Genomic DNA, 11,333 nt, shown 5'->3' with positions numbered 1-11,333 from the left:
CTGGGGGCCTGGACTTCTGGGTTGAGAGAGGAGAGGGCTGAAGTCCCTTACTCCTAGTCTGAGAAAAGGGACACTGGAGGCCAAGATTCCAGGGTCTGGGGAAGGAGGGAGCAAAAGGCCTGGACTCCTGGGTCTGAGAGAAGCAAGGGCTGGGGCCCAGACTCCAGGGTCCCTAAGTGTCACCAGCTCACCCCTTGCCCCCTTTTTTCTCCCTGCCCAGAACATTGACAAGGCGCATCCATGGACTTCTGGAACTGGGACGAAGCATCTCCACAGGAAGTGCCTCCAGGGAACAGGCTGTCAGGGCTGGGTAGGCTGCGGGGACTGAGTCCACGTGTGGGGAGGGTGCACAGGTGGGGGCCGCCGCTGACCCCGACCGGGCCCTAACCGCCTCACTGCCTGCAGAAGGAGCTGAACTCGGCTTCTATTTCCCCGAACTGGCGCTCCCAGGGGACACGCCGACAGGGGAGCCACGCTGGAGAGGTGGCTGTGGGCTGGGACTCCTGGGAGCTGAGGAAGGTGAGAGGCTGGGCTCCTGGGTCTGAGGGAGGAAGGGGGCGTGCCTGGACGCCTAAGGCTGAATGGGGAGAGGGCTTCCGGCTGGAAGTGCTGAGGTTGAAAGAGGACGAGGCAAGGGTCCTGAGTTCTAGGCGTGAGTGAGTAGGGGCTGGGGATAATAACTCAGGCCCGGACAAATAAAGACCGCTGGGTGGGTGGTCGAGGGGGCATCTCTAGTCATTGCACACACCCTTCCCGAAACTCTGCTCGTTCTTACCCCTCGCAGGGCTCCCACAGCCGGACTGGGGCTCCGCGTTACCGCGCCCAGAAGCTCCATGGGGGCCGGGTGAGTGTGTGCGCAGAGGCGGGGTAATGAGGGGACTGGGGTCCTCCACCGTAGCTAGAGGTTTAAACTTGATCTTTGAGGGGAACGGGGCTAGGACGGGAACGCCTGTGTCCTCCAGATGGCACGGCCTAGATCCGGGAGCGCAGGGCGTCAGGGCTGAGAGCTTAGACTCCAAGAACCCCTGAGGGGGCCGGGGACCCGGACACCTGGGCTCCCCTCACTTGGGGTCTGTTACTCCTCACAGAGTCCGCCCCTCAGGCTCTTCCGTGGTCGGGAGACTGGACAGAATTGGAGCGCACCGGCTCGGACCCTTGGAGCGGCGTCTCCCAGGCCCTAGGCCCCGCCCCTCCCGGCCTGGGTCCCGCCCCCTTCGTTGGTGCTGCGGGGGCAGCGGGCCAGAACTGTATCATCTCGCGGGGAGAGACCAACCCGTGGTCTTGCGCCCAGGCCGCCGCCAGCTCCACTAACTGGGACTGTTCTATGGGCCTCGACGGCCCCGCCTACTGGGGCCAGGGCCTCGGCCGGGAGCAGAGCGCGGACTCTACCATTTCGTGGGGTGGGCCTGCGGGCTCAGACTGTACCACCTCCTGGGTCTCGGGGCTGCATACGGACTGCACCACCTCTTCAAAGGGGTACCAGACTTCAGATCTCACCACGTCCTCCGAACCGAGCCAGCCGTCGGACGGCGTAACCTTGGCTTGTTACCCCAAAAATAACCACCGAGGTGAGAGGTCCGCAGGACCAGAATCTAGTGAGGCGGAGCCTAGGCGCGTAGGGGCGGGACCCGGGAAACTGGCAGCGAAGGTGCGAGGCTGTCACCTGAGAGCCCGAGAGAGGCGGTGACGGTGGGTCGTAGGGGAGGAGAGAACTAAAACAGTGGTAGTCTAATAAGGAGCAAGAGACCAGAACCTAGGCTCCTGGATTAACTAACAGGAAAAAGGTGAGGGTCCGGATGCCTGGGTCACCAAGGTGTGGCATCCAAACTTAGAGCTCTAAGTTTCCGAGATGGGGGCCCCGGCTGCCTGGGTCCCTGTGGGCGATTCTTGGGTTCCTTATACGGAGGGATCTGGACTCTTTGGGCCCCAAGGTGGAGGGATCTGGACTTCTGGGTCCCAAGTTGGGAACACCGGACCCTTGGACCTTCGAAGCGAGGGAGCCCGGACAGCTGGGTCGTCGAAGGGACATGGTCTGGGTCTAGGAAGCCGAGTGTTCATCTGCCTGCACTCCGCAGGTCCCATTCAGCTGTGGCAGTTCCTCCTGGAGCTGCTCCGAGACGGGGAGCGTAGCAACTGCATCCGCTGGACTGGCAACAGCCGCGAGTTCCAGCTGTGTGACCCCAGAGAGGTGGGGGAGCCTCCCAGACGCGCCGCGTCCCGCCCGGACCTCCTCGGGTTCAATTTGGCCGGGCCATTCTGTTTGCCCCTTACTTGGCCCCGCCCCCAGCTCGTACTTCTCTCCACCCCTCCAGAAGTTACCGGGACTAACTCGCGTCCAGAACGTACGCGAAATCGCGCCCCCCGCCCCGCCCGTCCGTTGCCAAGCCCCGCTCCCTCCTGCCTTTCAGACTAAGCCTGGCCTCTGTCCTAGGTGGCGCGGCTGTGGGGTGAGCGCAAGAGGAAACCCGGCATGAACTACGAGAAACTGAGCCGAGGCCTACGATACTACTACCGCCGCGACATCGTGCGCAAGAGCGGTGGGCGCAAGTACACGTACCGTTTCGGGGGCCGCGTGCCTGGCCTGGCCTATACGGACTGCGCGGGGGGTGGACCGGGAGGAGCGACCCAATAAAAATATCCCATCAAACTAGTCGTGAGTGCCGCCTGCATCCTTCCCACGGATACTGACTAAACCCGCTAGGGACCCGAAGTGTGCACCACCACACTCACCTTCCACCCCGCCCCCCCCGGCCCGCGTGATCCCAAGTTCCACCCAGAGTCTTAGGGGACCTACTTGTGTGCTCACTGTGTGATGTGACTTTCAAAGGAATCATCTCAGTACCTATAGGGCCTACATTGTGCCTGTCTGTGCTGGGACTTGTAAAGGAATCAGACCCAATCATTAACTTTCGAGTTTACCTACTGTATCCCTCCTGAAGAGAGGACGCAAGAGTCCAAGAAAACAGTTTGTGTCCTTTCAGTGCTTGGGACCATTAAGGAATTGGGCCTAGGGTTTGATCCCCCAAATCACCTACTGTCTTCCCACTCCAAGCTGAGGGTGATATAACTCCTATCTAGACCCCAAGGAGAGCCTACCCCATTCTGGGAACCACTGAGCCCCTAACGAATGGTCCTTCAATGGACTGACAAGATGCCTATTTTATTTTATTTTAAAGATTTTATTTATTTATTGGACAGAGAGAGACAAAGCGAGAGAGGGAACACAGCAGGGGGAGGGGGAGAGGGAGAAGCAGGCATCCTTATGGACTCTGAGAAACAAACTGAGGGCTTCAGAGGGGAGGGGGGTGGGGGAATGGGATAGGCTGGTGATGGGTAGTAAGGAGGGCACATATTGCATGGTGCACTGGGTGTTATACGCAACTAATGAATCATGGAACTTTACATCAAAAACCAGGGATGTACTGTATGGTGACTAACATAATTTAAAAATATTATTATAATTTAAAAAAAAAAGAAGCAGGCTTCCTGCTGAGCGGGGAGCCAGATGCAGGTCTCAATCCCAGGACCTGAGCCGAATGCAGACGCTTAACGACTAAGCCACCCAGGTGCCCCAAGATGCCCATTTTAAATATCTTGTCTGGGGAGGACTAACCAAGAAGGTAACCTGAAGGAGGTGAGGGAAGGAAACAGCTTCAGGAAGAGCACTGCAGACCCTGGGGACAGCAAGTGCAAAGGCCCTTAAAGGGAAGTCAGTCCACATGTTTAAGCAGGAGGAGACCAGTGTGGCTGGAGCTGTGGGAGTAAAGAGAAGAAGGATCAGAAATGGGGGTATAAGAGGGACCAAACTGTGTAGGTCATTTGTAAGGACTTTGGCCTTTGACTGAGAGAGTCAGACAAGACCCAAGGGGAGGGTTCTGGGTCAAAGGGAAATGATCTGACCGAGGTGTTAACAGGGTCCCTCTGGCTGAGTGGATGATTGTGGAGGGCAGTAGGGAAGCCAGGAGGCCAGGGAGTGGGCTACTGCAATAGCCGAGGCTGGAGGTGCCCATGGCTAGAACCAGATGTGGGAGAAAATTCTGAATATATTGCTAAGGCAGAGCCAAGAGGATTTCTTGATAGATCAGCTGTGGGGTATGAAAGAGTCAGGGATACCTCTCTGACTAGAAGCACAGATGTGTCGCTTTCCAAGATGGACAGATTTCTCCCAGATTCTTAACCCCTCCTCTCTGTGATGCAAGACTTTGGTTTGAGTCTTTAGGAACTCAAATCTGCGTTAATTTGTGCCTTCTGAGGCTTGGGGAAAGAAGGTAATGAGAAAGAAGAAGAAGAAAGAGGAGGAGGAGGAGAAGGTGGTAATGAGCAGGAGGTGGAGTCTGGGTATTCCTCATAATGTGATAATGACCCAGAGAGAAAGACCGGTTTGATTTCAAACCCCTAACAACTGATCCAGTAATAATCACAAAGAGAGTAAGGATTCTTGTGTTTTGTTCAGTGATGCTTCCCCAAGGCTTACAGAAGTACCTGGCACAGGGTAAGCGTTCAATAAGAAATTCTTGCATGAATAAGGATACTTCTGCTGGCATATTTCTCTAAGGCCGACTCCACAGCTAGCCCCAGGAACCAAAACTCCTTTCCGTCGGTAAAAACAGGAAGGTGATGAGAACCTGTAACCAGAAGTGTCAAGCCCCAGCTCGGACCTTCGAAGTGCCACGCAAGCTCACGATTGGACCAAGAGTACCAAGAGATGATGAACAGGTATTCAGCCCAATAGGATTTCGGAGTTCGCCCGGATGGGCGTGGCCTTGGTGGTTTGCGCTGACGGCCTCCCCGAGGGCGCTCTAGCCATGCGGAAGACTCCCATTTACTCCACCTCCCCCACTTCCGGCCGGTCTTAATTCCGCTTCCGGTCCGATTCTGGCGTCTTTGCTGAGGGTCACATTGAGCTGCGAGTTGCTGCTGTGGTGTGTTTAGGTGAGTGTCGAGGGTTTGGGAAGCTGGGACCTATCCTGGGGATCTGAGAAGCCGGACCTAGTTTCTCCGAGAACGAAGTGAGTTTCTGAGCAGCGGCGTCCGGCTTCCCTGGTCCCTGGGGTTCTGTTCTGTTAGCAGTCCTCTAGCTAACGAGTATGTAGCCCTTCTTTAATGCCAGGTAACGTTTCAAGGGACTTTATTAATTCATTTCGTCTTCCCTCCAGCGCTATGAGGTAGGGCCTGTAATGATCCCTTTTTGAAGTGGAGCAACTGAAGCTCAGCGATATTAAGTTACTTAGCCAGTGTCCAGGGTTTGGATCCCGTAGTTTGGACTGTAGTGTCCTCAATCTCAGGCCGCAGGCGTGGCGCCCCCTGGCTTTCCCGGGCCGCAGCCTGGCTCCCTGGTTTCAGGTCCTCCCTCTCGCTTGGACGTTGGAGAGGCCTCAGAGTCATCCCTGAACCTCCCTCCCTCGCAGCCCCCCCGCCCGGCCCCCAAAACAACTACTCTGAACAGGTCCCAGCGCTGGTATTCTACGTCCTCCTCCCCACGCCCCTCTACGCTTTTCCCCGAGACTCCGCACCACTACCTTGGGTCGCTTGACTTTAACATTGGCCTGCTCGCTTCTTTGTAACCCCATTACTCTTCGAATTCTCTGGGATAGAGGCAGTTTCACATTACCTGGCGAAAACTGCGTGTCACCTCTTAAAAGACTTTATAACAGAGGTTTTTAACTCTGGGTCTGCAAAATCGGTAGAATGCAAGGTGTGCTAGGACTTGAATGGGGGAAAAATTACATCTGTATTTTTCTTAATCTGTATTTGAAATGTAGCATTTCCTTCAGTTAGGAATGGAGGCAACAACTTTAGTAACATTTGCATCATACGTGACTTTGTCCACAATCAAAATCACAGGTCATCTTATATCACATTATGGTTGCAGATGTCACAGAATACATTTCCACTTACGATTACTTTAAAACTGTGGAAGTCATTAAATCCTCAGTTACATACAACTGGTGTTCTTTGTGATGCTCTGCAGTTTTTTAATGCATTTAAAAATACTCTGAGAGAGGGTCATTAGACCCTTGAGGAGTTCATGGCACCAAAGAGATGAAGAACTCTGCAGTGTAGGTTCTGTCAATGATTGGGTGCAGCTCCTGCACTTGTATGACCTTGGGAAGTCACTTAGACACCCTGTGCCTTGTCTGTGAAACAGTGATAGTAATAGTTCCTACCTTTTAGGGTGGCTGCAGGAGTAAAGTGTAGAACAGTGCTTGGCCCAGACTAAGCACTCAGTGAATGTTAGCTAGTGTTATTTTGGGATGAATAAGGCCTGGTTTTTCTAAGTAGTTACCCCCCTCCACCAAGCTCTGCTGTAACTGCCACACTTAGATGTATGGATTTGCCCCGCCCTTCACCTCTGTGTGTATATGTTGAGAGGGAGAAAGTGGTGGCTTGTTCACCTACTCCATTCTCCCGTGCCTGGGTGGGCTGAAATCCCCCTGCCTACACCCGCTAGAACTTTTGCCAACATCCACTCTGTCTCCAAGAGTCAGCACCATGGCAGAAGACATCAAGACCAAAATCAAGAACTACCAGACCGCCCCTTTTGACAGCCGCTTCCCCAACCAGAACCAGACTAGGAACTGCTGGCAGAACTACCTGGGTAAGCAGGGCATGGGGGTGGGAAGGGATGCAGAACCTTTTCCTGGTCCCACACTTCAAGGTGCTTGCTTACCTGTTGCCTGCTCCTCAGGGATCTGTACATCCCAGGCCTCTTTTTTTGCCTGGACATCCTACCTTGCAGGGCCCATGCCCCTCATCACAGCTCTGTTTAAATCCAAGATCTGGGTCAGGGTCACAAACTTTGGTTCCTACAATGATTTTTTTTTTAAAGATTTATTTGTGTGTGTATGAGACGAATATTAACATACATAGAGGAAATACATACAACATAATGTACAGTTAAATGAATAAGAGTTAAGTGAGTCCCCTGTGTAACTATAACCTGGATAGAAAGTTAGATCCTGTCAGCAGCCTGAGCTTGCTTGCCTACTGCACGCCCTGTCTTAAACACAACATCCTACTCCCTGACCTAGAGCTGCTGCACTGCCAACTTAAGGCAATCACATTTTGGTTTTATCACTGCTTTTAGGTTTGCCTCTTGATGAACTTGACAAATATTGGAGATATTCTCTTTTGTTTGGGTTTCTTCATCCAGCAGTTCTGAAGATTCTTCCTTGCTGTGCCATGTAGTTTGCTCATTTTGATTGCGTACAGTTTTCCATAATTTATTTCCAGACACTTGCATGCTTTCCAGTTTCGGGCTTTTACGAATGACGGTGCTATAAACGTTCTCTTAAATGTAATTTTTTTTTTTTAGAGATTTTATTTATTTATTTGACAGAGACATCAAGAGGGAACACAGGCAGGGGAAGTGGGAGAGGAAGAAGCAGGCTCCCAGGGGAGGAGACTGATGCGGGGCTCGATCCCAGAACACCGGGATCACGCCCTGAACCGAAGGCAGACAATTAACGACTGAGCCACCCAGGCACCCCCCTTAAATGTAATTTGATATCCGTGCGAATACTGCTGTGTAGGGAATGTGCCCAGGTGTGGAATACCTGGAGTAATTTTCTTTTTTTTCTTTTAAGTAATTGCCTACTTTAAAAAACCAAATTATCTCCCTCCTGTCTTCCTCTGTAGGATGCCAGCATCTTAGCCCCAAGATCATCTTCCCCTTCCCTTGCCCTGGTTTTGGACTTCCATAATCCCCACATATGCCCCTCACGTTGCCCCCTCATTCCAGACCCCAGAATTTTCAAATCAAACAGTACTTGTCTAGTAAAATCAACTTAGCGAGCCCTATCTAGCCCTTATCAGTACATCCGTAGGAATAGACATTCCTTGTGACACTTGTTTTGTGGGTGTATGTATATATAACTGTTGTGAAGTAAAGACGATTTCATCAGTTTTGATGAAAAATGTGTTCCAGTCCTTGGCCTGGGCTGACCCTGAACTGCTCTCTCCACAGACTTCCACCGCTGTGAGAAGGCAATGACTGCTAAAGGGGGTGATGTCTCCGTGTGTGAATGGTACCGGCGTGTGTACAAGTCCCTCTGCCCCATATCCTGGGTACGTGCCGCCTCCTGGGGCCCTTGGAACGCTGGGGTGAGGTCTTAGCAGAGAGAAGTATGGTAGCTCGGTGGGGGCTTGTCTGGGAGAGGCAGAGGGAGGACAGGGCATTGCGCCGTCCATGGGACTCAGCCTTGTCTTCTTTCTGGAATTGTCTCCCTTCCCTCTTTTCACCGGTACTCTCAAACAGTCAGGGCTCTTGGCCAGGGCGACCAGGGCCCTCTCCTCATCCTTGCTACATCCATCTCACCCATGGACTCCACAAATACATACACAGTGCTGGCTCCCCGTCCCTGTGGGGCTCACCATCTTGTGCAGTTCTGTGCCTTTTTATTGTGCACATTTGACTTATCAGTGTGTCTTGGAGCCTTTCTTATAATAATGCATATAGGTCTGCCTTACTTGTTTCAGTAACTTACATATGCTTTTATTCAACTGATTCCCTTTTGATGGAGGTGATGTTCTCATTTTTTCAGTATATTTGAAGCATCCTTGATGTATGCCTTTGGGGCTTATTTCTTGAGAACAAATTGCCTTAATGCAGTCTCCCTCAGCTTCCCCCTCTCCGGCCACATTGTCAAGTGTCTTCGAGTGCCCCGTGCCCTCCCAGGATTTCCCCTTGTCCCTGGGAGATTGAGTAACCTGATGTTACAAGTATGTAGCATCCCTCCTCCACCCTCAGAGCCTGCATCGGGTGCATGCTGGACAGGGTGCCAGGAAGCATGCTTCTAGGCCCGGTGGTGCCCTACACCCCATTCTCAGGACCTGGGCCTGCCCTCGCCTTGAGAGCATCAGATTGTGTGGTTCCTACCCTCAGGTGCTGGCAGTGTCCCCTTTGTTAGGGCTTATAAATGTATTCTGCAAAGCCCCCTTTATACGGCTACCCTGGCTTCTTTATTTCAAAAATTTGGTGAAGTAAGAATAAATGGTTGTTTCTGTTTTTTGTTTTTGGGTTTTTTTTTTTAAAGATTTTATTTATTTACTTATTTATTTATTTACTTATTTGAGAGGGATCATGAGGAGGGGAAGGGGCAGAGGGAGAAGCAGACTCCCTGCTGAGCTCCCAGAAGGGGAGCCTGATGTGGGGCTTGACCCCAGGACCCTGGGATCATGACCTGAGCCAAAAACCAAGAGTTGGACGCTTAACCAACTTAGCCACGCAGGTGCCCCTTTTTTCACTTTATAAAATGGCACGCCAGTATACGATTCAATGGCAAGAAATGTTTTCCCCTCTATTTAATGGTTTCCTGAGTTCCATTCCATGAAGTGGGATCATTGGGCAAAGGGAAATTTGGATCAGACCAGCCTGATTCTTTAAAAGAGAGAGAGGTAAACCCAGTGAATGAGAAATTCTCACATAGAAAACAGTGGACTATAGACAGTACCAGTCCAGTGCAAGGGAAACCAGGGGAACCCAGACATGAAAAAGTGTCTATCCCCACTCAATCAGGCCAACACCGCTTAAAACAACAGAGAGATGCTCATTTTTACCTTGCGGTCTGGTGCAAGAATTATACAGGTTGACAGTGCTAAATGTTCGTGGTTCTATAAATGAGGTCATTTTGGCAGGAGCTTACAAAAGGGGGAAAAACCTCTCCAAATGTGGCAGTTTTACATGTAGACATCCTACAAAGATGCTCGTCTGCAAGGATGTCCACTGCAGAGCTGTTTGTAATGAGGAGCTATTCAGAAACAGCCCGAGTTAGATAAACGATAGTACGTTTATCTTGATTTATGTGACAGAATACAGAAAGAGCTCTAAGAGCTGTGGAGAAGGTAAGTTGTAGGACGATCTACATGGTATCACCCAGTTTGTATGTATGTTTTTCAAAGTAGAGAGAATTCGTGATACGGGGTGTGTGTGTGTATGTATATATATATATATAAATAGGCACTTAACCGTGGGCCAGCTGCTTTGTAAGCACTTTATATTCTGTGAGGGCAAACATGCTAAAAAAACGGGATGAGATGGAGACTGTTGTCACTCTCCTCATTTTACATAATTAAAAACTCAGGCCCTGAAGGGTTGAGGAATTTGCCTGAGGTCACACAGCTAGGAAGTGATGGGGCAGGGGTTCAGAGTCATTCTTCCGTTTCCATGCTTTTGTCCACTGCCTCTAGTGTATGGCGTATAAATGTGAGTCTCTGTGTCTAAATGGATATGCTTCTGGCTGCCTGTAGGAAGGTCTACCGCAAGTTGCAGAATGTTACTCTTTACTTCTGGGGAGTGTTAACGGTTGGATGTGGGCCTTTCTGTCGTTGCTCGTATGCGTGCATACCTCTGTGGTCAACAGTAGGATCGTCATACTCTCTATGCAGTTTTGCATCTTTTTGCGCTTGAGTATATATCTTGGAGATCCATTCGTGCCAGAGCACAGATCAGCCTCTTTTTTTTTTTTTTTAAAGATTTTATTTATTTATTTGACAGAGATAGAGACAGCCAGCGAGAGAGGGAACACAAAGCAGGGGGAGTGGGAGGAAGAAGCAGGCTCATAGCAGAGGAGCCTGATGTGGGGCTCGATCCCATAACGCCGGGATCACGCCCTGAGCTGCAGGCAGACGCTTAACCGCTGTGCCACCTAGGCGCCCCTCTTTTTTTTTTTTATTCCCCCCACACAGCTGCCTGGTATGTCTTCTTTCCTCTATTCTGCCAAACATCATTGAGTGTTGACTCTGGGGTTCCTGAAACAGGGCACAGCCACACTCTTGAATCTCTGTACAGTCCTGCATCTCCCCAAGGACAGCCCCGCAGCAAATGGGGGATGTTACTCACCGCCCCCCCAACCAATCCCCTACCTCCTCAGTGGCTCAGTTCATTTTGGACGGTGATTCTTGTCTTTCTGGGTCACTGCTGATTCTCCCACTCCTGGAACAGTGGCAGTACGGGGCTTCCTTGTTGACCAACCGAACAGGTGGGCAGAATGCGGAAGACAAGTGTTCACCCATCTGGCTTCCCCACAGAGGAAGGGAGTAACGCTGGCTGTCTTTCCACAGGTGTCAGCCTGGGACGACCGCCGGGCAGAAGGCACATTTCCTGGGAAGATCTGAACTGGCTCCACCCACCTCTCCTCTGTCCTCCATCCTTCTCCCAGGGTGGTGAAGGGGGACCTGGGTGCATGGGGATCCCAACCCTGAAATTCTGAATCATGGCTTAACTAATAATAAATATTCGTTGGAAAAGTGTTAAGACTGCGTCTGTGTAAAAGAGCCAGACGGTCGGGCAAGAAGCTGTGGTGGGAATTAATACCTTGACCAGTAAGAAGGGC

At 51.5% G+C, this 11,333-nt stretch overlaps 2 protein-coding genes across 3 annotated transcripts; both read left to right on the top strand.

Annotated features, from left to right (window-relative positions):
- The first annotated feature begins 225 nt into the window (after positions 1 to 225).
- On the top strand, positions 226 to 4,687 carry ETV2 (ETS variant transcription factor 2). The gene is made up of 7 exons (XM_034638414.1): positions 226 to 310; positions 406 to 519; positions 785 to 844; positions 1,089 to 1,568; positions 2,076 to 2,188; positions 2,432 to 2,653; positions 4,556 to 4,687. Exons 1-6 carry the CDS (start codon positions 241 to 243, stop codon positions 2,630 to 2,632), a joined length of 1,038 nt encoding a protein of 345 aa, XP_034494305.1. The 5' UTR covers positions 226 to 240; the 3' UTR covers positions 2,633 to 2,653; positions 4,556 to 4,687.
- Positions 4,688 to 4,775: 88 nt separating this feature from the next.
- On the top strand, positions 4,776 to 11,254 carry LOC100464665 (cytochrome c oxidase subunit 6B1). Of its 2 annotated transcripts, none has more exons than XM_002920875.4 (4): positions 4,776 to 4,932; positions 6,483 to 6,598; positions 7,967 to 8,067; positions 11,062 to 11,254. In XM_002920875.4, exons 2-4 carry the CDS (start codon positions 6,493 to 6,495, stop codon positions 11,113 to 11,115), a joined length of 261 nt encoding a protein of 86 aa, XP_002920921.1. In that variant the 5' UTR covers positions 4,776 to 4,932; positions 6,483 to 6,492; the 3' UTR covers positions 11,116 to 11,254. The 2 variants fall into 2 exon arrangements, with proteins under 2 accessions (XP_002920921.1, XP_002920922.1); XM_002920876.4 differs by having other exon boundaries at positions 4,864 to 5,009.
- Positions 11,255 to 11,333: the final 79 nt, after the last annotated feature.

The sequence above is a fragment of the Ailuropoda melanoleuca genome, chromosome 12 (assembly GCF_002007445.2).
Source record: "Ailuropoda melanoleuca isolate Jingjing chromosome 12, ASM200744v2, whole genome shotgun sequence".
NCBI lineage: Eukaryota > Metazoa > Chordata > Mammalia > Carnivora > Ursidae > Ailuropoda > Ailuropoda melanoleuca.
Note: the sequence above shows the minus strand (reverse complement) of the source record. Positions and strands in the feature narration are given on the sequence as shown.

What these genes read in the sequence shown, in the direction of transcription:
- ETV2 (XM_034638414.1), top strand. Translation starts at nt 241, where the DNA reads ATGGACTTCTGGAACTGGGACGAAGCATCTCCACAGGAAGTGCCTCCA. An exon ending in CCCCAAAAATAACCACCGAG is followed by an intron (nt 1,569 to 2,075) that starts GTGAGAGGTCCG and finishes TGCACTCCGCAG; the next exon opens with GTCCCATTCAGCTGTGGCAG. An exon ending in AGCTGTGTGACCCCAGAGAG is followed by an intron (nt 2,189 to 2,431) that starts GTGGGGGAGCCT and finishes CCTCTGTCCTAG; the next exon opens with GTGGCGCGGCTGTGGGGTGA.
- LOC100464665 (XM_002920875.4), top strand. Translation starts at nt 6,493, where the DNA reads ATGGCAGAAGACATCAAGACCAAAATCAAGAACTACCAGACCGCCCCT. An exon ending in CTGCTGGCAGAACTACCTGG is followed by an intron (nt 6,599 to 7,966) that starts GTAAGCAGGGCA and finishes CTCTCTCCACAG; the next exon opens with ACTTCCACCGCTGTGAGAAG. An exon ending in CCCTCTGCCCCATATCCTGG is followed by an intron (nt 8,068 to 11,061) that starts GTACGTGCCGCC and finishes GTCTTTCCACAG; the next exon opens with GTGTCAGCCTGGGACGACCG.